Raw genomic sequence first — 26,725 nt, 5'->3', positions numbered from 1 at the left:
AATGGAGTTCGTGGTAGTAGACTTACCATCGGCCTACAATGTACTACTCGGGAGACCCACCCTGGTCGGGCTGGGGGCAGTATCATCAGTGAGGCATCTGGCCCTTAAGTTCCTGACCCCCAGCGGAGTCGGGACATTGAAAGGAGACCAATTAGCTTGGAGGGAATGCTACAGCATATCCTTGAGGGGAAAGAAACAAACGAGCGCGGAAGCACTCGTCATCATACAAAACAAAGATGGAACGGTCTTAGAGATTGACGAAGAGATTGATCCAAGGATTGAGGAGAAAGTTGACCTCGAACCTTTAGAGGAGCTCGAAGAAATTCAGCTCGAGGAAGCTGATCCCTCGAAGAAGGTGAAGATCGGAAAACACCTCCAAGATGAGACAAAATAGCAATTAATTTGCTTTTTGAAGAAAAACCAGGATGTCTTCGCGTGGTCACACTCAGACATGGTGGGGATAAGCCCGAATATAGCAAGCCACGCACTGAACATAGACAAAAGCTTCCCCCCGAAGCAACAAAAGCGAAGACAACTGGACAAAGACAGAAAGAAAGCACTAAAGGAGGAGGTTGACAGGTTAAAGGCAAACCGATTCATTAGGGATGCCTTTTACCCTGACTGGGTAGCCAATCCGGTGTTGGTCCCAAAGCCCAATGGGACGTGGCGAACCTGTATTGACTACTCAGATCTCAACAAAGCTTGCCCAAAAGACTGTTTTCCGTTACCAAGGATTGACCAGCTCGTGGATGCCACGGCGGGGCACGGCCTGATGTCGTTCATGGATGCCTATTCTGGATACAACCAGATTCCCATGCATGTCCCCGACCAAGAACATACGAGCTTTATAACGGATAAGGGGCTATACTGCTATAATGTCATGCCATTCGGGCTCAAGAATGCTGGGGCCGCATACCAGCGGCTCGTAAACATGATGTTTTCAGAACAAATAGGGAACAACATGGAGGTTTATGTTGATGACATGCTTGTCAAGTCTCAACTCAACAAGAACCATGTCGATGACCTCGAAGAGTGCTTCGGCGTGCTCAGAAAGTATAACATGAAGCTAAATCCTCAGAAGTGCACTTTTGGGGTGTCTTCAGGAAAGTTTCTGGGCTTTATTGTAAACTCTCGTGGAATCGAGGCTAACCCCGACAAGATCAAGGCCCTGATTGACATGCCCTCACCTCGGAGGCACAAAGATGTCCAAAGATTGATTAGCAGGATGGCAGCCCTAAGCAGATTCATCTCGAAATCTACGGACCGTGGTCTTCCATTTTTCAACTTATTAAGAGGAGGTAAGAAATTTGAATGGACGGAGGAATGCGAGCTAGCCTTTCAGGAGCTCAAAAAGCACCTTGCAGAACCACCCATCCTGTCGAAACCTGAAACGGGAGAAATACTGTACCTATACCTTTCAACCACCGAACACGCGATAAGCGCAGTGCTCATTCGAGAAGAAGAAAAGGTGCAAAGACCCGTTTACTACATCAGTAAAAGATTACTGGGGGCAGAGTCAAGGTACCCATTGATGGAGAAACTCGCGCTCAGTTTAATTCATTCATCTCGTGAACTCCGCCCCTACTTTCAGGCGCATCCCATCCATGTACTGACTGATCAACCGCTTAGGCAAGTCTTGTCTAAACCAGAAGCTTCAGGTCGACTTCTCAAATGGGCTCAAATGGTCGACTTCAGTTTACAAGAAACGTCTCTTAAAATTTTAAAACCCAGAAAACAGAAATCTTGCTCAAACACCAAAACTGGGTATGAACCAACGATGTAAACTCAGTATGGAAATCTAAAAAAAAAAAAAAAAAAGAGCCTATCGGATAAAAATTCCCTAACGTATTGTGCTAAGAAAACTAGTACCTTCAAAGACATAACAAGAACACCATGGACGGAAACTGGCACAAGGGAAGATAAAAATTGCACACTTACACAATAATGGCGATTGCAGAGAAATCGTTGACTAAAGGAGAGGCTGTAGATATGAGCTCACGGTCTCGAACAAACTGGTGGTCCTCTGTTTCTTCGGTTGAGAAAACATGCACAAGCAAGAAATCCTTAGGGATAGTCTCTGGTTTTGCTCTTTTTCTTGCTTCTGATGAACGAAAATAAAAAAGAAGATGATGAATGGGGTCTTATGTATATAGATGGAAAAAGGGGATTAAACTGGGGCGTTGAACAAAATCCTTGCAAGATCCGACGGTCAGGGGTCAATGACATGATGGAGCCGAAAAGGTGGCAGACGAGTGATCGTGGGCATGTTTCCAAGGTACTCAAGTGCCATAAATGAGCAATACCCAACTGACGTGTGTCCATTTTCAAGTGTATGACGGTACAGTTCCCGAAGAAAGTAGTTCAAAAGTTTCCTTCTCTTAGGATTCGAACAAATACTTTTGAGGGGGCAAGATGTTATACCCAGATTTCGAGCCATGTTAAATGTGACCTCAAAAGCTAGATTCGCAACGAATGAACTCGTAAAGTTTGAAGTATGCTCCAGGACTAAATATCGAGCCTGCAAGACTGAGATGACCTCGAATGTGGTGGCCTCGAAATGTTCACGATCTCGGAGGGTAGCTCCTGAGACGCATCTATCCTCAGGGATGACCTCGGATCAGGGGTTCCGAGCCTGACGCGCGTACGATCTCGAAATCCATGTGACCTCGGGAGATGTCATTAGCTCGAACGTTGATGAGAGACCTGGGAGAATAAGGCCTTGGAGATATATGATAATAACCTTGAACATCTACGAGTGTTGTCCATAAGAGACGTAGTCTACATTTATTACTATAAATCTCCCAAAATCGTGGGATATTATTTGATTGATTATACGCCCCCTGGTCTTCAGGGGACATTTCCTTTTATATCGGATCGCAGGCATTTAAAGCCATTTAATTTATTTATACAGAAAGAGTAACTACCCAAAATATGTGGGATAGTATTCTGCAACCTTCTCTATAAATAGAGAGGTCATGCACCATTGTAAATGACCGAATTTCTGAATCTTGAGAGAAAACTCTGAAGAATTCTTGCTTAAAGAATTTTCAGAGATAATCTTGAGTTTAATAACAAAGACTCGTGGACTAGGCAGATTTAACTGCTGAACCACGTAAAAATCGTGTTTTGTATTGTCATATTTTAATCGGCCATTATTTGTTATTGTTTACGTACTCTTCTTTCACTGTTGACGAAAAACGGCGTCAACAATTAAAAATTTAATATTAAATTATAAAAATTGGTAGTATCTGAAATTAATTGATAAATGATTCAAAAAGACAATATTAAATTAAATGTTGCTACATGATTACTAATTACATTTGGGAAGTAACAACATATTAATTATTTTTTCATTAAATTAAGAAAGTGTGGTTCTTGCATTAAATGACATAGTTTAATATTGTTATTATTTTTTCGGTTTTTTATTTTTTTTTTAATGCATTTAATTGGTCAAATTTGTAATTAAAATTATAGTGGCTGAAATTAATAGGTGTTTTTTATTAAAAATTTAATATTAAATTATAAAAATTGGTAGTAGCCGAAATTTATTAATAAATGATTCAAAAAGACAATATTAAATTAAATGTTGCTACATGATTACTAATTACATTTGGGAAGTAACAACATATTAATTATTTATTCATTAAATTAAGAAAGTGTGGTTCTTGTATTAAATGACATATTTTAAAATTGTTCTTATTTTTTCGGTTTTTTTTTGTTAAATGCATTTAATTTGTGAAATTGCTTATTAAAATATAGGTGGCCGAAATTAATGGGTCTCTTTTATAAAATAGAAATAATATTTAATTAATGTAAATGCATGATTAATGTTTACATTGGGAAGTTACCACATATTAATTATTTATTCTTTCAATAATATTTTATTTTTTATTTTAAAGAAATCTAAAATATTTTATTAAGAATGTGAAAGGTTGCATTGTTTCTTCATAACACACACTATAAATATATTCCCATACAACCCAGACCGATTATCCTATTTTTTTAAAAAAAAAATCAAGTTTTACAAACATTCAACTACCATGTCTATCATCAACATATCAGATTCAACCTATTCAAAGAATGAAGATAACTCTTCACCCTTTGATTCTAAAGATGATGAAGTAAATTCTCCATTGAAGAAGATCAAGGTTGAGAAGTTTGACAATGATGCAAAGTCTCAATTGAAGAATATCAAGACTGAGAAGTTTAGCGGTGGTGAGAAATATGTGAATCCACTTGATGCTCAACTAGAGTACAATCCAAATGTAATATATTTCGATATTATGTTCCAAAAATTTAATGAAAATATCAATCGTCTACTTGAATTGAAGAACAACATGGATGAATTTGTTCGAGAGATGACAAGATGCACTTTTGCGATGCAAACTCTGCATGAATCAGTGGCCAACTATTTTGATGCAGAGAGGAAAAAAAACGAGGTGTGGGAGAAATATTTGAAGGAGAAGGAGAAGAAGATGACAAAGAAGAATGACAATTTCTAAAATGCTTCAAGTGTTTTTTTTTTTAATTTATTGTTTCTATGTGTTTCCTTAGGTCTTACTATAATAGTTTTATTCTATTATGTTATAATTTTTTTTATGGACATTTTCTTAAAAGGATTTGTTATGAAAAGAAACTTTTATTTTTTTTTGGGTCTTCAGATAAAATCTTATTATTATTTATTTATTAATATTGTTAATAATTTTGTTGGAGTGAAATTATCCAATTTTTTTTAAAATTAATGCCGAAATTGTATATTAATTTTCGGTTTTCAATGTAAAATTTTAATTAAAAATTAACAATTTACCATTAAGCAATCTCTAAATTAATGGATTTTATAAATTACCTAACCAATTATATTAAATGAATAAGATTCCTTATTGGGAAATATAGGACTAATAAATAAATATCTAATTTCAAAACAGCATAATTTGATTTTCCCAAGAGAATACAAAGAGATGTTTCTTTTAAAAAATCAAAATAGTTTTTTTATGCTAGCCGATTTTTTTTTTTAATTAGTGCATGCCGAAAATAATGATTTAAAAAAAAGTTTCAATTAAAAAATATATTTTCAAGGTAAAGAATATCAATGGTTATTGGTTATGATGTAATCTTATCAATAAATGCTCATTAATTGATAATAGAAAATTTGAAAAGTTGTATTGTTTTGTAGTTTATGGAAAAAATAAAATTAACTAAGTTAACATTTTTTGAGAAAAAATAAAGAGTTGTATTGATTCATTTTACCTATAATCAAAGTAGTTTGGCATAAATCAAAGTTGTTTTTTCTTTTTAAATTTGTATTTTATACTGTAATATGGAAATATTTATTTCTTATTTTTGTTTTGATGTTCTATTATTGTTAGAAAAACCAATAGTCATCCATTATTTTAGGGCACATAAAAAATCATCAATTAGTTGTGATTTTCAATATAAGATTTAAATAATAAAATCTCAAATTTGAAATACTAATTTCGAAATTAAAATTTAATACATTAAAGAAATTAAAAAAATATATTTCAATTAGTTCATTGGAAATTACATATACTTGCATCAAATAATATTTAAAATGCTACATTGGAAATTAAACAAACTTATTTCGATCAACAATATAAAAATACAAAAGCAAACTAAATTACTACTCCACATCTCCATATTTATTGATTACATTGCTACTATCAATGATATCTTGACTATGGTCTTCAGATATTTGAGACGCTTCACATAGTTGCTGTACAACACAATAAATAAATAAATAAAATTAGATAAACATATACCAACCAGATAATGTTTCATACTGTAAAATTTTGAAATTAATTAAGATATACCAACCAGACGACGACGAAGTTGATGGATAATATTATTTGAACCATTTAACCTATCTCTAGATTTAAGGATCTTTGTAACCAAAATATTTTGCAAACCAACAACCATTGTGAGCAAAGCATTTACTTTTGCCACCCCAACCTGTAAAAAATAAACTAATATAAAATTTCAAAAATTTCAAAAATAATAATAATAAAAAAAAATAATACATACACATTTTACATGGTCTGGAATTTGAAGGTTCCCTTTGTTTACATTTGATGGTATATTAATGGTCATTGCATCACCATCTTCATTAGGTATGACAAAACTTCATGGTGGGATAGGAACATCACGGTCTACCTCATCTACACATACATGGTTTTCGTATTCCTAATTTTTAAATAGAAAAATTATTTTAGAAAAATATAATCGAAGTGTTCTAACATAAACATAAAATGAGATCTCAATCATAGACACATATATAGATATAAAGATATTACCTTACAAAAAGAACAATAAGACTCACTATGAAGACAACGCCGAGTTCTACTTTCGAACATTGAAGAGGACGACTCCAAACTTTTCATAGGAGATCTATACCGACGAGCGCGATCCAAAAGCAATTTTGATCTGATTCGATTAGGAGACAATGAGTTATCATAAAAAAATTGTCTCTTCTTTCCAATCCTTCATTCTAAATCCTTAGATCTACTTCTTTTATTCTTCATCCCCTTCCCTTCTACTCCCATGCGTTTTCTCTCTCTCCCTTTCTATTTTTTCCTCACACGATTTTTTTTTCTTCTTTCTCTCCTTCACATGCTCACGAAAATCGTGGTCCAATTCTGATTTTTTTACTTTGAATGAAGAAGAAGAAGAAGAAGAAGAATAGAGAGTTTAAGAAATGAATGTGCATTTATTACGAAACCCTAATTTTTAAAATTTTAAATTAATTCAAAACTTGAAAAGAGAGCTTACCTCTTATTGGTTGGAATCACCATTCCTAATGACAAAAAAAAGCCAATTTCGAAATTAATGCAAAAAAAAAAAAAAATCTATGCCAAAAAAAAAAGAATCTTTACTTGTTGTATCAAGTCACCTACATGCCATGTCAGCATATTTGTACATTTATCTAGGTACCCATATGTGGGTAATAACCATTAAGAATTTTTCCATATATATATTGAGTATTATATATTTTCAATCCTTACACTTATTAAACATATTTTTTCATATATATTTTGTTGGAAATGTTTGGAACTTTATTGGGATAGTAGATCATATAAAGTATTCATGATATACATTAGAGTTAGAGTAAATATAAAATAATATCCATTAGACGAAAATCCTGTAGAAGGAAATATCTACGTACTCTTACACCTTTTTAATGTCCATACAAGAAAAAAGAGTGTAATATCTGGAGTACCCTTTATAAATTAAAAATATTTCTTTCTTGAAAACGTGTTTATAAAGCTAGAAATTCAAGGCATTCAATATAGTTTTATTATTTTAAAAGTTATACATAATGATCTATGCATCAAAATGTATTGGTTGAATTGTTCGTGCCCATCTAAAAACATTTGGTATTATAATATTATAGTAGTACCAACATTCAAAGTATTATTAGAACTTTTAGTATGTAACAATTTTAAAAAATATTATATTTCATATTTTAAAATTTTTATCCGTAAAAAAATTAGCCTATTAATTATGCAATATTGGAAAAGTGACATTAATCATTTACTAATTCAACATTTTTAGATTTTAAATAATAATAATTATTATAAGTTTATTATTTAATAATTAAAAAAATTAGACATTGCTATTTTTTTAAATTAAACATGCAATTTTGGAAGCTTTGTTGGTTGAGCCTAATTAATTAGACTCTCAGTTGAAGGTATTCGGTCAATTTCAACTTGAACAAGAAGGTGATTTACTAAATGAATTTCTCTTATTATTGACGATTTGGTAAGTGTATGGTTCTCTCTTTTGAAAGATCTAAATGTGTTCTTAAATCATTTTCAACTTATAATGGACTGTCTTAGCGATCCTATAATAAAAATTTCCATTATCTATCAAAAAAAAAAAAAAACCAAATGCTATATAAGCAAATGCATCTTATTTTCTATTTATGAAAAAAGCAGTAATAACATTATCATCATTGATTTCGTTTAACTTATAATCACAAATTTGTGTACAATTATCACAATGCTTTTAAAACTAGGTTTTAGCATTTGACTCAAAAGTTAAGACTACAGTACATTATTATTGTTGACTGTGCTTTTGGTGTACCGACAATAACCCCCTTATAATGGAGGGTAATTGGGGTTAAGAACTGTTTCTAGGGCAATGGTACATAACCAAATACAGAAATAAAAAATATCTAAAAAAAAAAAAAATAACCCCAAAAACCTTTTTGAAAAACAAAACGCACTTTTCTTTTCTCTGTCTCACACAAACACTATTTTTTTCTTTCTTTCTTTCTTTCTTTCTTAAATGCCAATACGTTGTAATTGACGGACCCAGAGACGGACACACCACCGGAGCTTTCTCTCTCTGGGGTTTTTGGACACATCCAACCACTGTATCGGAGAGAGAAACTGCCCGGACCTCCGTCTTCAACCTCATTCATTCCTCTCTCTCTCTCTGCTCCTTCTTCAACTGTTGTGGTTCTTAGGTAGGAGATTCTTGCCTTTCTCCACTCTCTCTTTGTTTCGCTATGCGTTACTACTCTCTTTAGGTTTAGTTTTGTGGACGAAGAAGAAGGAGGAGGAGAATAAGAATACGAGAAGTTTGGGGTGTGGTGGCTGACCTTGGGTGTAAGTTTTCATAGCCCTAATTTCTCTTTCACTTTCACTTTCTGTTTTTTTTGGTGGCATTACTTTTTCTTTGCCTTTTTTATTATGTTATTAGCTTAAATGGATCTTTTTGTTATTTAAAGTTCTTGAGTTTGTCATTTCTATGGGGATTGAGCTATTGTCTTGTCTGCTTTGGGGTGATTTTGGTTTTTTTGTTTTGTTTTCTAGTTTAGGGTTTCATTGAAGATCACTTTATTGTAAAGTTACTACTGTAACGGGATATATTGGGGTTTGGATTTTTTATTTGCTGGAGCATATGATTCTAAAAAAGGGTGGCTTTTTTTAGTGGTTTTCCATTGGGCTTGTTGGGCTGGTAATGCTGCTATGCGTGAACAAATGAATGTGTTGCAGAACTTGGCTGTGACTTCTTAGAGCACGTAGTGGTGCTGAGCCTGCTTGTATTATGTTTCGTTTTTATGGTTTAATAAATGCACAAATTTTAATATGTCAATTGGGAGTAGTCCCTAAGATTCTGCTTTTTAACTTAAATAATTGTGTGGAAGTTGCTTATGTGTGACGCTGTTATGATTTTGGGTCAGAAAAGAAGGCCTTTTGTTGTATTCAGATGGTGCGGACAGAGAACGATGTTGGCAACGGGAGAGAGAGGAGCCCACTTGGTGAAAATGGGTTCTTGAAAGGTTCACAACCTTCTCCTAGTACAAGTGGTTCGAACACGAGTCTAAGTACGGTTCAGAGTAGGTTCGAAGGGAAAGATGCTCTTTCTTATGCCAATATTCTTCGGTCCAGAAACAAATTTGTTGATGCTCTTGCCCTTTATGAGAATGTCTTGGAGAAAGATGCTGGGAATGTAGAAGCTCATATCGGAAAGGGGATTTGTTTACAGATGCAGAATATGGGAAGGCTTGCCTTTGACAGTTTTGCAGAAGCTATCAAGTTGGATCCCCAGAATGCCTGTGCACTAACGCATTGTGGTATACTGTACAAAGATGAGGGCCGCCTAGTGGATGCTGCTGAGGTATGCTTCTTATTTCCTATCAAGCACATGCTTCTTTAGGATTATTTATATTACTTTTCTTTTTCTTTCCTTTCTAGTGATTTTTTTAACACTATATAGAACTAACTGGTATGTATACGGTCCTTAAAATGTCTCAAAAACTTTAGATTTTTTTTTTTTTTTGGATAGGAAACACAAAGTTTGTCTTACTAAATAGATAAGGCTTAATAAAATCTTGTGGCCCCAGTTGTCCTTTGTCAAACACACTAACTAAGCTGGTTTTCACCTCTAAGATGTTTATATACGTTCTTAGCAGTTGATGCGTATGTGCTCTATGTAGTTGATTTGTTGTTTATAATACTATGAAACATTTACAAATTAATTTTGCTTTGGAACAGTCATATCAAAAGGCTCTGACAGCAGATCCCTCGTACAAACCAGCTGCTGAATGCCTAGCCATTGTATTGACAGATCTTGGAACTAGCTTAAAGCTTGCTGGAAATACGCAGGAGGGAATTCAGAAATACTTTGAAGCATTAAAAATTGATCCTCATTATGCTGTAATTTCATTCTTCTCATTTCAATTTTTGAGATTGCTTTCTACCTCTCTTTCTGTCAAATCTTAATAATACTTTGGTTTGTGTATCATTCTGTAAAAGTTTACAAATTTTTGATAAGTGCAGCCTGCATATTACAACCTCGGTGTTGTCTACTCTGAAATGATGCAATTTGACGTTGCTCTTACTTACTATGAGAAGGCTGCTTCGGTGAGGCCTATGTATGCCGAAGCATATTGCAATATGGGGGTAATCTATAAGAATCGTGGCGAGTTGGAGACAGCTATTGCATGTTATGATAGGTAGCAAGGCACTGTATAACCTACCTTTTTTTTCTCGAGTATTCCTAGTGAATGGTCTACAGTTGCAATTGATTGCTTATTCTTATGCTTTATCAGGTGTTTAGCTGTTTCACCAAACTTTGAAATTGCAAAAAATAACATGGCTATAGCCTTGACTGACTTGGGGACAAAGGTAATATTTTATCCTGTTGATTGTTTATTATTCCTGTTAAATGCACATCATTCTTTGGTCCCCTGAAATTCACATTAGATTTAAGTCATTACTAAAAATTAAATCATCTGGCAAGACTCTGTTCACATTCGAAAATGATAGTTTTAAGCATAGGTCTCCTATAGTTTCTTAGCCTCATAATAAAAAATTTATTTTCCCAAAGTGAATGATATTCTTATGGTCTATCTTTGTAATGATTCATGTCCTACACATGACTTAATTTTCTTTTTTTGCCATAAGCAATTATTTTTCTTTTGTATATCTGAGTTTGGATTCAGTTGTATGAATGTTTAGGTTAAATTAGAGGGAGATATCAATCAGGGTATAAGCTACTACAAGAAAGCTTTGACCTTTAACTGGCATTATGCGGATGCTATGTATAATCTGGGTGTTGCATATGGTGAAATGCTCAAGTTTGACCTGGTAAGTAACCCAGTGACTATCTTTTTTGGTTGTCTTATTCTGATGGTCAAGTTCTGTAAATAAAAAATGTGCTGTAATTCCATTCTGTGCAGGCTATTGTGTTCTATGAACTTGCTTTCCACTTTAATCCTCATTGTGTTGAGGCATGCAACAATTTAGGAGTGATATACAAAGACAGAGACAACCTTGACAAAGCAGTAGAGTGTTATCAGGCAAATTATTTATTTATCTATTTTTACTTTTCTTCTTTCTCTTTTTGGAAATTGAGTGCCTGACATGTCGTCATTTTTTTCTTACAGATGGCTTTGTCAATCAAGCCAAATTTCTCTCAGTCACTGAACAATCTCGGTGTTGTCTATACTGTTCAGGTTGAGTAATTGATCTTTTTGTGATGTGCTCTAAATGACCATTTGACACCCTTAGCTGATAAACCTATTTGCTATTGGCAGGGGAAAATGGATGCTGCTGCAAGCATGATTGAGAAAGCCATTATTGCAAATCCCTCTTATGCAGAAGCATATAATAACTTGGGTCTTCATCTTTTCCTTGCTTTTTCTGAGTTGTTACTTATTTCCTGTTACATTTCTCTCTATAATGTGCTATAAGTTTGGACCTTGATTAACTGTTTTGATTGGTTGCAAATTAAAATAAATTTAAGTTGAGGTTGTCGTAGCTATAGGTAATTTAAGAAGTGTTGTTAGAGTTGCACTCTAGATTTGGTGGGAGAGCCCTATTGCTTGTGTGGATTTTACTAGGAATAATCGTTGACACTTAATTACATTTACACTGTATAATTTTTTTTATTAATCTACAAGAAGGATAAATAGTGAGAATCATAAGTGCTTAACCCTTCAAAAAATGCCCTAGTAAAAATAACATTTGTTGTCTGGAAGTTGATTCATGGTTATTGTAACATAGGGGTCCGTTTCAGTTTTTCTTCCTCCTACCCAGTTTTTTACTTTCATTTTGCTGTAAATTTCAATTTTTTTTCTATTTCTTTATCTATAGGTGTTCTCTACAGAGATGCGGGCAATATTTCTATGGCTGTTGATGCTTATGAACGATGCCTCAGCATTGATCCAGATTCTCGTAATGCGGGCCAGGTATTGATGTTTTTGTTGATTTAATCTTGCAAGTTTTAACTTTTTGCAATTCTATCAGTTGAGGTTCTCTATTGACCACTTTCTTGCCTAGAAACATGGGGGCGGTTCTGTACTGTTCTCATGTCAGTTGTCTAGGACCTGATGGGTTCTCAGGCTGCATCTTTACTCTGTATTGTATTGGATTGTGCAGATTCATTGCATTAGGAGTTAAGTTTAACTGTTAAGATTTTTAAAAAATCCGGATGGTTTGTTCAATGCTATAAGAGTTGAAATTTATCGTGGATTTACTCTTCCAAAAGCTGTCTTACTGGGTTGTCTTGCTTATGTAATTATATTTTCTCAATCTGCTTCTTGCAGAATCGGTTGCTTGCCTTGAACTATATAAATGAAGGAACTGATGATAAACTCTATGACGCTCACAGGTTTTTAGCTTAGCTCCTTTTAGCTTTCATTACATCTTTATTAATTTTCTCAACAACTATGTGGAACTTATGTGTGTATATTTACTGAGATAAAAACTGATAGGTCATAGTTAGGCCTCCCATCTACAAGTTTGTTTTATGTTTTTTGTATTTATCTCCCTACTTTATATGTATGAAAGGTTATATTTGTGTTTGTGTGTGTGGGTGGGTGGGTGTGTTGTTCTGGGGATGTTGCAAATTGAGGTTTTAAAATATGGTGGGCATATGCTCCTTTCACAGGTTTACGGTGGCATATGACACTAATATACTTTTGAATGATGAGTAGAAGTTTGAGGTGTTTGTCTTTGTAAATTACCCTGCAGGGAATGGGGTAGGCGCTTTATGAGATTATATCAACAGTACACTTCATGGGACAACCCGAAGGATCCAGAACGACCCCTTTTGATTGGATATATATCTCCTGATTATTTCACACACTCTGTATCATATTTTATAGAAGCTCCCCTTGCACATCATAACTATGCAAACTACAAGGTGGTGGTTTATTCAGCAGTTGTAAAGGTATTTATCATGTTGAATATGTTTCATTGTCTGTGTTGCCTGCATTTCTTATGTGATTTTTGCTACCTGTATGCTCACATATATGTTTGTTGTATTTGCAAGTTTAAAGACATCTTCAATAGGTATTTTTGAGAGAAAATAAAAGAACTTATCCTTTGAATTTACTTGCATGTTGAATTTAGTGTTACAATATGTTTGGTAGGGAGGAGAGAGGGGTGGATGGAGAGGGGTGGAGGGAGAGTAGTGGAAGGGGAGGTTGAATCCTTTTGTTTGGCAAGAAGGAAAGAAGAAGGGAGAGGAGAGATGGAGGGAGACCTTCTCCCTCCAAAGCTTCAAAATTCAATCCCTCCAATTTTTTTTGGAGGGATCCAAGAAAAAGACAAAAAATACTATGTAAATGACATGTCCTTTTAAAAAAAACAAATATTTATATTAAAAATATAAAATGGTAATTTTAATAATTAATTTCCTCTCCATCCTTACAACTTCACCCCTAATACTAAACAACATAAAGGAGAGCAACTATCCTCTCCATCCATCCTACTTTCCTTCTTTCCTACCAAACATAGCCGTTTTAACTAACCTGTACTTTTTTTAAATTGGTTGATAAGAAAATAAATGTAAAAAACTGTTTCTATCTAGTAGCAAATGGAGTAAAATTGGGGTCTAGGTGTTCCCAACGAACAACTACTAAATAGAAGCTCAATCCCCTGACAAATTGAAACAAGAAGCTTTTGTTTCTAGACATTGGGTTTTCAGAAGTTATTATTACATTACAGTTGTCTTATTTCTAATATAGAATTGACTTTTTTTTTATATATGCCACAGGGAGACGCAAAAACTATAAGGTTTAGGGAAAAGGTCTTAAAGAAGGGTGGAATTTGGAGGGATATATATGGGATTGATGAGAAAAAAGTTGCAAGCATGGTCAGAGAAGATAAAATTGATATCTTGGTTGAACTTACTGGTCATACGGCTAATAATAAGTTGGGAACAATGGCATGTCGCCCTGCACCACTTCAGGTATGTCAATCCGAAGCCTTGTTTATTTTATTCTTTTAAATACTGTTCCTCTCTCTTGTTTCTGTTAAATAAGAACAAGGATAAAAGGCATTATGGAATTATGACGAGACTTAATTGGCATATTGTTTTTTTTTTTACATATTACGTCGCCTATTATTATGTTTGAGTTACTACACTTTCTGGAGTGTAAATGTTAAATTAGTTCTACGTGATGCAATTATGGTAAAACAGCTGGGATGTTGGAATGTATATATTATTTTAGGAAATATTTACCTGCTATTGCTGGATTTTCAGGTTACTTGGATTGGTTACCCAAACACTACTGGTTTGCCAACAATTGATTACAGAATTACTGATTCACAAGCAGATCCTCCCGAAACAAAGCAGAAGTAAGGGATTTCTTCGTTGCTATTGTTTCAAAATTTAAGCGAAGTTATGATCTAGAGAAGGTGAATTTATGCTTCATCATACTTAAAATACTATACTCTTGTATAATGGCAGGCATGTTGAGGAGTTGGTTCGATTACCAGATTGCTTTCTTTGTTATATGCCCTCCCCTGAGGCTGGTTCTGTAGCTCCAGCTCCTGCTCTTTCCAATGGATTCATTACATTTGGTAGCTTTAATAACCTAGCAAAGGTATGGGTGGGTTGATATTGAACTTGTATCTTCTGTATTGGTAGAAGTATATGTATTATGAAGTTATGTGTATTTAGTTAAATTTTTATTCAATGACCTTTTCCTCGATCAGATTACACCTAAAGTATTGCAAGTTTGGGCAAGGATATTATGTGCAGTACCAAATTCTCGCCTTGTGGTGAAATGTAAGCCTTTTTGTTGCGATAGCGTGAGACAGAGATTTATTTCGACACTTGAGCAGTTGGGTTTGGAATCATTGCGTATTGATCTTCTGCCTCTAATTTTACTGAATCACGACCATATGCAAGCCTACTCTCTGATGGACATCAGGTAAATGTTGAAATTCTTTTCTTACACTAATAAGCTAGTACAACTATGAACTATGGTCTCTGTTACTTTCAATACGTGAATCGAGATTTCATAGAAATATAATGTTGATTTTCAAGTTTGTAGTTCCTGCCTAGTGCCATATGTATAGTGTGTGTGGATAATTGGAGAGGTAGCAATAAACACGTGGAAAACTATGTAGACTGAGATGTTTCTTTTTATTAGATGGACAATAAATAGGGGGCCTAATTTATTTATGCTCTCTCTTGGTTTTTTCTATAGAGGTTTTAACTCGGTGTTCCTTTTTGTTTGTTCTCATCAATGTAGCCTGGATACTTTTCCATATGCTGGAACAACTACAACATGTGAGTCTTTATACATGGGAGTCCCATGTGTTACTATGGCTGGTTCAGTACATGCTCACAATGTTGGCGTGAGTCTTCTCAGCAAAGTTGGTGAGCAGTTCTCCAATCTACCTTTATTGAATTTTTTTATTTTTCTCCTATTGTTGTAGGAAAGTCTGAAAGGTCCTGTATTTTTCTTTACAAGCTTCCAATATCTTGGGACCAGATGAACAGATTATTATGCTCTGTCAATATTCATTCTCTTCTGGTCCAGTTATGGTAGGAATTAGGTAACTAATGCGGTGCAAAGTTGCTACCTTCTTATATCGGCCTTTTTTCAGCCGTTCCCAACATGATTTTAGACAATGGCCATTTGCAAGCCGGGGACCTGTTTTAGTTTTTGTGCTTTGTACAGTGTTGTCCCGTCATTGGATTCATGCTCAAGTATTCTTACATTTTTAAGTAGCATTGTTTTCTATGCATTATTTTCTGATTATGCTATTTGTATTTCAGGGTTGGGACATTTAATTGCCAAAAACGAGGATGAATATGTACAGTTAGCACTGCAGCTGGCTTCAGATGTTACAGCACTATCAAATTTGAGGATGAGTCTCCGAGACCTTATGTCCAAGTCTCCTGTGTGTGATGGACCGAACTTTGCTCGTGGCCTTGAATCGAGATACAGGGATATGTGGCGCAGGTACTGTAAAGGTGATGTGCCATCTTCAAGACACATTAAAATGCTACAACAGGAGGCTGTTTCTGAAGAACCTGTTATTAAATTCTCATACGAAAGCACTACTGGTTCTATTAAGAGTAACGGGTTTAATATGGCTCCAGCATCAGGACCTAATCTTTCCAATTGTGAAGAAAATGGAACCATATCAAAGCAGACTGGAACCTGAATCTGATTGATTTAACATTGGAGGCACGGCGAGATTGGTCTGATTTGGACTTGCTACTAGTCTTGTTGAATAGTCGAACTCCCCTTGAGAACCAAATATGGCTGCTTCTACAGCGACTGAAGCATGTGGATGGAGGATCTATGGGAGTAGCTAGGTGTTGATTTCCTTGCATAACTACTCTATAACATTCTTTTCAGTAATCAGTGGTGTCGAGGAGGAAGCTGATCTTCCGACCTGAGAGAGAACAGAAGATTGGAAAAGACTTGATGCTGAGTTGATATTTGCATAGCTGATTTTTTTACCGAACTCTATTAGGATTGTGGTTTGTAAATCATTAGATTTTTGGTCATTCAGGCTTTTATTATTATATTTTTGGTGAAGTTATATAATTTAGAAATTACCCACATTGTGTGCTGTTAGGTATTGTCATTTTGTGAGATGTAGTGGTGTCTTTAATTTGATAATTGTTACAATTGCCTTCTAGATGCTATTATTATCTTTCATTGTATGTGGCGATCGTTTGTTTGTTGCCTTACATTGGCTTGACTTTTTTATTGTTATTGAGTCACTCAAAATCTTGTCGTTGAAAGGAAAAGAAGCAAAAAAAAAAAAAAAAAAAAAAAAACTGCCTACAGAGTTAAAAATATATTTAATTTAATCAAAAGGAGGTCAATCGGGATAAATTTTTCATCCTATTCTAAAAACGCATTACTATGAGTAAATGCAAGCCGATTACAAGGTTTTAGCATATAACAAAATTGTTAAGGAACAGAAGCTCCAGTGTGCATAAGAAGCAGATAATGATGGCTGATAACAGCTACATATGCCCCTTAATCTTTGACCGACGACCTTAGAATCTTTACTTCATGAACGGGTCTGAAATGTTAAAGAAAAAACACAACTAGCAACGTTAATTGATGCAACATGCCAACATTTGAGTTACAAATAAATAAATGCAATATATATATTTATATATTATGTATATGGTATATATTTTTTCAATAACAATTGGTTCCTTATGAGAAATGAACTAGTCAAGACGACCACAAGAGCTATGAATTAAATTTCTCAGCAACTTATGGTAATTTGACTATGAATCCATTGGATAGTTGATTTAAGTGACAATTATTTTCAACCTTCATAGAAATTAAATTATACTCTTTTCACAAAAAACATGATGTACATAGAAATATCACGAAGAAACATGAGAAATTGACTGATAAAAACAACTTTCCCCTTATTTAATAATGTGACTTGACATGTGGATCCCTAATACATGTTTTCATGTGATTTGATCTTGAAACACTAGTAAAGTGGCGGCTTCGAGTAGAAATAATAGCTTTTGAATGATATTTACGGAAAATTAATCTATGGGCAAAATCTCTTTTTATAATTAATTTTAACCAAAATTGTTGAGAATGGGTAATTTGAAGTAAATTTATAAACACTATATTTTTGTGATATCTATACGAACGTAAGATCTTTGGTGGAAAACAGGGTCTTTTACGAGCAAATCATTAATCTAAATCAATACCAATAAGAATATGAGGGAAAACATACCTATCAGTATTATCAGTTTGGACACTTCCAAGTCTTTTGATGATTTCCATCCCTTGACATACTCTTCCAAATATTGTGTGTTTTCCTGGAAGATACAGAAATAATTGGATAAATCATTATTAGCATAAGACATCTTGTAGTAAAATATGTTGTCATAAAGATCAATTAGAAAAGAGAGTGAAGCGACACTCGCTCTTCATTAGTTTGAAAAACAAGAGTAGGGTAGAAGAAAAAACAAGAGTGAAATTGTATACTAGGAAATGGTATTTATAAACACGTATACAGAATATGCACAGAATACAATGCAATCATAACAAATTCATTGTCACAACAATAACAGAAATCATTGGGTATGCAGCAGAATATTCTTGTAACCAATTCCTGGAACACAATTCTGTTAGGATAAGGAGAGGTCATTTTCTATTTCTCAACACCTCCTCTCAAACGCAGCGGAGAGATAATAACGCCAAGTTTGTCAGTAAGAAATTGGAATCGAGCTGGTGTTAAACTCTTTGTCAAGCAGTCGGCTATTTGGTCATGAGAAGGAATAAATCGAACCTCTAACTGTTTTTGCAAGATCTTATCTCAAACAAAATGAACATCTAATTCGATGTGTTTAGTCCGAGCATGAAACATGGCTCTGATACCAATTTGATAGGAATTTCCTATCTGTGATGTCCCAAAACAGCCAACAAACAGAACAGAATAACAGAAAAGAAATATTGCAGAGAAAAATTGAATGAAAACCAGCTTGCATTAATACCCAGGTAGTTCGAGAGCTCGGCCTCTCCCAAGAATAGAAACTACAGCCCAATTCCAGCCTGAAAACATATAATTCTGGTCTATCCTTATTTATAGTAAGGTCTACACCCTATTCCCGTGTACCCCACTTACACCCAAAAACTCCTCATATAACTACCTCACATAATGTTTCTTTCCTCTTGATCAGCCTTTACCCCGAGCCCATTTCTACCCTTACCCCTCCTATTGTATACAAAAGTGATGGGAGGTCTATCATATACTAGGTTGGAAGCAAGTGCACTTGCACCAAGATTGTCACACCAAGTCACAGGAGTAGTTGAGCAGAGAAGTCTAAGTTCATTGTGGAAGCCTTGAATCCATGAGAGTTCTGCAGCAGCATGAGCAAGAGCTCTATATTCGGATTTTGTACTTGACCGAGACACCACGGCTTGTTTCTTGGATGACCACGACACAAGAGTATCCCCAAGGTACACGCAATAAGCAGCCACAAATCTTCTATCGTCAGGACAACATGCCCAGGCATCCGAGTACCCCGTGAGGCTGAGATGATCACTGTATTTAATATGCAGTCCACACATTATAGTGCCTTTAAGATATCTTAGAACTCTTTTGACAGCACTCCAATGGACAGTTGTGGGAGCCTTGAGAAATTGACTTAGCATGTTAACAACAAAGTTGATGTCGGGTCGAGTGTGAGTAAGATACTGCAAGCCTCCAATGATGCTTCGATAGAGACTTGGTTTAGCAAGGGGCTCACCATCATGAAGAGACAGAGATTTCCCCGTGACCATTGGAGTGGGACACGGTTTAACATGGGTCATGTGACTGCGATGAAGTAAATCCTCAATATACTTTGACTGAGTGAAGTAGATACCAGTAGCATCACGAAACACCTCAATACCAAGGAAGTAATAGAGGTCACCGAGATCTTTCAGAGCAAACAATGAGTGTAATCAGGTAATAAACTCTTGCAATTTCATGTCACGGTTGCCCGTGACGATAATAGCGTCCACATAGATGAGAACAAGAATAATGAGGCCATGATGATGATAGAAAAACTGAGAAGAACCCGCTTTGGAGTTGACAAAGTTCCAGCTGAGAAGGTTTTGATAGAATCGATCAAACCAAGCGCGGGGCGCCTATTTGAGGCCATAAAGAGATTTATTCTGCCAACCGACATGATAAGGATATTCTTTAGCTTCGAAACCAGGTGGTTGACTCATAAATACCTCCTCTAAAAGAAGGAATGCATTATTAATATCAAGTTGTTTGATGTTCCAACCTTTTGCAACAGCAATAGTAAGAATGATTCGCACCGTGGAGGCCTTAATGACTGGGCTAAAAGTTTCAGCAAACTCAATATCCGATCATTGATGAAAGCCCTTCGCTACAAGGCGTGCCTTATATCGCTAAAATGATCCATCAGAATTCTGTTTGAGCTTAAACACCCATTTGTTACCTACAACATTCATTTCGATTGAGTGAGGAACTAAGGTCCAGGTATTATTCCTCATGAGGGCCGTGTATTCTTCTTGCATGGCTTGTTTCCAACCATCATGTGAAAGTGTTGCCGCCAAAAATTTAGGTTCATCTGTGATAGAAGACCATTGAGACTAACCAAGATAGACTTTCGGCTTGAAGATCCCTGCCTTGGACCGAGTAACCATGGGATGAGTGGGCTTGGTAGGATCAAGAAAAGGTGTCTCAGAGGGTGCATGCGTGGAACCTAATGAAGAGCTGGAGGTAGATTGCACTGGAGACACGATGTTAGTCATCTCAACAACAGAGTCTGATTATTGGAAGAAGTTACCTAATGATCACTGTGAGCTGAAGCAGATGGACAAAGTGGTGTAGAAGTAGTGTTGGGAGGACATTGGGTAGCTGGAGTATGACCAAAGGAAGATGTGGATATTGGTGAAGGTAGACTTATTCCTGACCATGAAGGGACATCAACAATGACTAACTGTTCTGGTTGGTGCTTATTAAGGAATCCTAGTTTAAATGGGAACTCAAGTTCATTAAAAATGATATTACGCGAAATGTAGATTCTACCATGAGGACTAAGACACTTGAAATCTTTGTGAACATCACTAAAGTCGAGATTCACACATTTGATTGAATGGAAGGAGAATTTGTGGGATTGGTAGGGACGGAGGCATGGAAAACAAGCTGACCCAAAAGTTTTGAGGAACTTGTAATTAGGAATTCTTTTATTAAGGACTTGAAATGGGGATTGACCACTAAGAACAAAAGAAGGCAGCCTATTAATAAGGTATATTGAAGTGACAAAAGCATTTCACCAATACTTTAAAGGCATACTAGCTTGAGCAAGTAAGGTAAGGCCTATTTCGGTAATGTGTCGATGTTTTCGTTCAGCTCTTCCATTTTGAGCTGAAGTATGGGGACAAGAATGTTGGAATATGATGCCACTGTCAGTGACAAGTTTGGCAAATGACTGATATTCGCCGCCCCAATCCCCAATCTGTTTGGAGTTTCTTGATTTTTCTTTCGAATTGGTTCTGAACAAATATTTTGAATTGAGTGAAAGCTTGTAGAGCCTCGAATTTGACTTTGAGAGGGTATATCCATGTATACCGACTATAGTCGTCGACAAAGTGGATGTAAAATCTGAAATTGGAGTTGGACATGATAGGGGCAGGGCCCCACACATCCGTATGGATCAAATCAAGAGGTTGAGATGCTCAGGTGACAGATTGCTTAAAAAGGTAAATAATGAGATTTGCCAAATTGGCTAGCATCACAGAAACTGAAATTTTCATTACTAGAAACTTTTACATTTGACATCTTTAAAACTTGACTCAAAACATGACTTGAGGGGTGGCCTAAACGCCTATGCCACACCTCCTTCTTGGAATTCAAAGATGAACTAGGCCAAGATTAACTCAACAAAGCTACTGTCGAAGACAACTTCTTGGAACAAGGGTACTTGATTGGAGTAGACCGAGCATGACTGAAATGAGGCAAGTATGACATAAATTGGTAAATGCCATCCTTAAGTTTCCCTTGCAGCACCACTTTCCTTGTTTGCTTGTCCTTCACAAAACAACCATCAGAGAAAAACTCAATAAACACATTGTTATCCAGGGTTAGTTGTGAGATACTAATAAGGTTTTTGGTTACTTTAGGAACATGTAACAAATTCTTTAGCAAAAGCGTATGACCTGACTTTGTGCGAAGGATACCATTACCAGAATGTAGTATAGTAAGAGAACTACCATCACCCACCACCAAGGACTCCTTACCATTATATTCAACTTTCTGTTGTAGATTTCCAAGATCCGCTATGACATGGTTGCTGGCGCCACTATCAGCATACCAATATTCATTCTCTACCATCTCAGGGGTAGCAACGAAAGCGGATGGTGAATGAGTAGAGGGAAGTCGAGACTGTGACGACCCACTAGGAGAGGAGCCCATGTAATGTTCATCGAATCTATTGTAACACACAGCGGCAGAGTGGCCAAAACGTCCACAAACTTGCCAAGTGGGACGTTGAGAGCTAAACCGAGAGCCAAATCGACCCCCTCCGCCACGAGGACAATTACCACCCCCGCCTCGTTTTAGGTAAGAGCCCTGTGAGAGGCCAGACGACGGAGAAGAGGTAGGAGCTTTGTGTGGTGGCGTGGAATGGGTATGAGCAAGCAGAACCTGAGGAGAAGCCACCTTCGAACCAGAAAGAGCAGCCAGCCGCTCAAGCTTGCTATCAAAACCAAGTAAGAGATCTTGCAACTCAGGCCAAGAAGTAGATTGTCGAGCTTCAACCTGTAAAATAATAGGGAGATATTCTCCATCCAGGTCAGACAATACATTAGCAATAAGCTGAGAATCAGGGTACAGTTCACCTGCAAGGGACAAAGTGTCAGCCCATTGTCGTTTAAGCCGCAAATAATCAGACATGGAAGAGGAACCCTTGCGAGTGGTCTGGATTTTTGTGCAAGTTTCATCGAGCCGAGATCGAGAATAGGCACCATACAAAGCATCAAGATTACACCAAAGAGTAGCTGAAGAGTCAGACCCCATAACTTTGGTAGCAATCATTTTAGACATGGACCCTTAGAGCCAACCGAGGAGAAGTAGATCAGCAACTATCCAATCATTTTAGACATGGACCCATAGAGCCAACCGAGGAGAAGTTGATCAGCAAGTATCCAATGTTCGAAGGCAGGATTGGGTTGAGGCAAGGCAGCGGGGTCATCACCAAACACAAGAAGAAGCTCAAGGGGTTTTACAGACACACCAGTGAGAAAGCCATCGAGAAGGGGCCAACGAACAATGGCAGAGACCATCGTTTTCCAGAGGGAGAAGTTGTGTCGGTCGAGTTTGAGAGCAAACGGCTCGCTAAGAGAATGGCCAAACTGAGGGTGAGGGTTAGACAAAGGAGAAGGGAGAGAAGACAATGGAGCTAAGGCAGTTTGGGAGGGAGGAACAACGTGACTGGCAGGAAGAGTAGAGGGAGAACCAGAAACAGGGGTTGTATCACCACTAGGAGTTGACATTAGGCAGAGCCAAGAAGGGCGTCTGATACCAAGTTTGAAAAACAAGAGTAGGGTTGAAGAAATAACAAGAATGAAATTGTATGCTCAACTCAAATTGAGACTGAGGAAGGAAATGGTATAAACTCTTTGTACAATAATGACTCAATGAGTATTGCATGTATACAGAATATGCACATAATACAATGCAATCATAACAAATTCATTGTCACAGCAATAACATAAATCATTGGGTATGGAGCAGAATATTCTTGTAACCAATTCCTGGACCACAATTCTGTTAGGAAAATGAGAGGCCATTTTCTATTTCTCAACATCATTCACATGAAAACTCGTTGAATAAAAAGGAAGCCACCAATGTGATAGTAACAAGGACAATACTACTTAAATCTCAAATGATGCAATTCTATCAAGAAGTGTTACATTTCTAAGTAGAGATTGACTTGTATAGTTCCCTGGCTTCAATAAACAAAATTTGATGCTTCTCATTGTTGCAAAATGTTAATAGCTTTGAAAATATTGAGAGTTTGTGACAATAAAATTTTGCTCCAAATTTGCAAACTGCGAGCAGAGTCAAAATCTCTCCACTTTTAGTCGAAGTACATAACAAAACATCACGGAATATGATTTAAGATGCGATAGCAACCCGATCATTCGTATTAGTTTGGCAATACAAGTAAGATTCATGAATATTTAGGTCAAAGACAAACATCATTGCCATACAACAAAAAGTGTAAAATAAGCATACTGAACAAACCAAATACAAACAAGACCACATGTTTCATCAATTATCCCAAATATGTAGTTTCATTCCATAAATTCTGACAGCAACAAGATAGAAATCATAAGTCAAATTACCATCCAGGGAAGGGCAAGGAGCGAGGGTAATGAAGAACTGACTTCCATTAGTATTGGGACCAGCATTAGCCATGGATAAAATTCCAGCTCCAGTATGCTTCAACTCAGGTTTTATTTCATCATCAAACTTTGAACTGAAATGCAGTGAAAAAACCATAAAAAAGAAACAAGAGTTAACAAACCTGCATAAATCAAAACCCCAAAAGAATATCCACATCCCATAATTACTACACAACGATCATCCATAACGTAAGAAATTGATAAAGAATCTCCACAGTAGTAAAATGCATACCCATAAATAGATTCCCCACCTCTTCCTGTTCCCGTGGGATCCCCACCTTGCACTATAAAATCCTACCAAATACAAGTCAACCAACAGCTCAGTAAGCACAATATTTCACAAAGAAAATCCCTAATTTATTAAATATATATCTCAAAAAATCATATGTATAAAAAATAGAAAGAGGAAAACCTTGATAATTCGGTGGAACTTGACATTGTCATAATAGCCTCTACGAGAAAGCTCAAGGAAGTTTCTGCAAGTTCTGGGGGAATGTTTGTAGTAGAGCTATATAAACCAAAATTGAAACTGACATTGTTATATGATGATTTGAGGTAAAGGCAGCGCAGGAGTGTATTTAGTTTAGGTATGTTGTATTTTCTCATGAACCAAACAAAGAGAAGCACTAATTACCTCGACAGTGAAGGCACCCATTGAAGTCTCCAGAGTCACCTCTGGAGCTCCTCCTTCTGCACTTGCCCACATCTTTCTATCGCACACAGTACAGAGAGAAGAATAAGACCAACCGCCCCGAGATGATGCCTGATTCTCTCTATACTCTTCTCCTTTCTCTCGCTCCGAGACTATCAAATGGGATTATGGGCTTTCAAAAATCAAAAGTGAGTCCAGCTTATTATATTGATTTTATTATTATTATTATTAAAGATATAAATAATGTTTCAAAGAACATATTTTTATTATTATTGGAAGTTTATAACTTAATATAATTATATTTATAAAATATTAAAAATATACACATTTAAATTTAAATTGAATAATATAATAATTAATAAAATATGTCAAATTTAATATATAAATATTGGTAAATAAAAATGTAACTACAATATGTATATCTATATAATGTTGGAAATATACAAAGTTATTTTAGAATTCTAAATTGATAATTAATTTTATCATAAATTTTTAGTATGTATAAGATAGTATATTTATAAATATATTTAATATTAGGACAATTATTAATGTGTGGATGCATATTTTCTAAAATTAAATATTATAACTTATAAATATTATAACTTATTATAATGTAAAGTTTATTCTAACTTATAATTGATTTCAAAGACTAAAACTCTTTATGAGAGTTATTCTAATATAAAATAATACTTTACCAAAATTTATTGTAATATATAGATAGAAAAATAATGAGGAAATTAAAGAAAATACTACATTTATGAAAAAGAAATAAGCAACATTTGAGGATACGTGCATCATAAGCTGCCATAATAAAAAAATTATGACAACATTAATAAACATTATTAAAGTAAGTCTTCCTAACAATTTTAGACAAATTTGTCCCTTTCTCTCAATCATTATTTCTTAGCCACGCTCACAAATTGGAGCCATTGTTGACTGTCTTTTTTTGCCAACTTAATCCGAGAGATTAAAAGACAAACAATGAAAGAACACAAAGTTTTATGTGGTTCAGGCTATAAAAAAGCTCTAGCGAGTCTTTATTATTTAGTGAGCTTGAAGCTTGTAGTAGCAAGCTTCAATAGTGATTTTCAAGCCGTGTAAATATTGCACTGAGTACAGAGTTTCTCTTTCTCTAAAAAACCGAACCCCTTACAAGGAGATACCCCCAGCCCTATTTATAGAGGCTGAGGTCATTAATGTTAATCATCTTTCATTAATATCAGGGTATTAATGTTAAGTTAATACAAAAATAGTTGTTCTAAAATAAAGACTATGACCCACGCAGATTCTACGGGGGCCATTGCAGAAAGTCACGCACCAACTTTATGGGGAACGTATCTGTGACTGTCAGGGTGAGGTGCACATTTGCCCATGTTAGGTGGCGTTGTGGGCAATGTTGATTGTCGAGTGTACGAACTCGGCACCATTAATCGAGGTTCTCTAAAAGTTGTCAGACGATCGCCTGGTGGCCCACAATTGCAGTGACCGACATCTGGCGGCTATCCCCGGTCTGAGTACTGAAATCATGGACCTGGGGGACGAGTGAGTGAAGAGAACTCCTCTGGACGTGGCCTCACCTGGAGAGATCCATACTCTGAGGACAGACCTCGGGATATGACCTCACTCGGAGACATCCACGATTTATCTGCTGCCCCTGGAGGTGGCATCACCTGGAGGTACCCTCACCTCAAGGACAGACCTCGGGGCGTGGCATACCTCGGAGACATCCATGACTCGCCCGAACTAGGTTTCCTGGAGGAGTTGCACTTCGAGCACCTCGTGACTTACCTCATCACTAATCACTCTTAATGGCCACATGTCAGTAGGTGAAAATATAGACAACATTTGCCTCCCAAGTATTCACTCGCCCTCGAGCAGTGGAGACC

At 35.9% G+C, this 26,725-nt stretch overlaps 2 protein-coding genes across 3 annotated transcripts; one reads left to right on the top strand and one right to left on the bottom strand.

Annotated features, from left to right (window-relative positions):
- The first annotated feature begins 8,256 nt into the window (after positions 1–8,256).
- On the top strand, positions 8,257–16,941 carry LOC133823861 (probable UDP-N-acetylglucosamine--peptide N-acetylglucosaminyltransferase SPINDLY). Of its 2 annotated transcripts, none has more exons than XM_062256713.1 (18): positions 8,257–8,624; positions 9,208–9,639; positions 10,017–10,178; positions 10,302–10,477; positions 10,574–10,649; positions 10,983–11,111; positions 11,204–11,323; positions 11,411–11,479; positions 11,561–11,642; positions 12,120–12,214; positions 12,572–12,636; positions 12,999–13,197; positions 14,026–14,220; positions 14,515–14,609; positions 14,722–14,857; positions 14,970–15,187; positions 15,512–15,639; positions 16,042–16,941. In XM_062256713.1, exons 2-18 carry the CDS (start codon positions 9,229–9,231, stop codon positions 16,431–16,433), a joined length of 2,748 nt encoding a protein of 915 aa, XP_062112697.1. In that variant the 5' UTR covers positions 8,257–8,624; positions 9,208–9,228; the 3' UTR covers positions 16,434–16,941. The 2 variants fall into 2 exon arrangements, with proteins under 2 accessions (XP_062112697.1, XP_062112696.1); XM_062256712.1 differs by having other exon boundaries at positions 9,203–9,639.
- A 125-nt stretch (positions 16,942–17,066) lies between these two features.
- Positions 17,067–25,018, bottom strand: LOC133823862 (peptidyl-prolyl cis-trans isomerase CYP18-2). Its single transcript, XM_062256714.1, has 6 exons — positions 24,822–25,018; positions 24,600–24,695; positions 24,420–24,481; positions 24,128–24,261; positions 17,994–18,078; positions 17,067–17,309 (listed from the first exon to the last, which is right to left on the bottom strand). Exons 1-6 carry the CDS (start codon positions 24,891–24,893, stop codon positions 17,264–17,266), a joined length of 495 nt encoding a protein of 164 aa, XP_062112698.1. The 5' UTR covers positions 24,894–25,018; the 3' UTR covers positions 17,067–17,263.
- Positions 25,019–26,725: the final 1,707 nt, after the last annotated feature.

Source organism: Humulus lupulus, chromosome 3 (assembly GCF_963169125.1).
Source record: "Humulus lupulus chromosome 3, drHumLupu1.1, whole genome shotgun sequence".
NCBI lineage: Eukaryota > Viridiplantae > Streptophyta > Magnoliopsida > Rosales > Cannabaceae > Humulus > Humulus lupulus.
The sequence above is the reverse complement of the archived record's forward strand: the minus strand, read 5'-3'. Positions and strand labels throughout refer to the sequence as shown.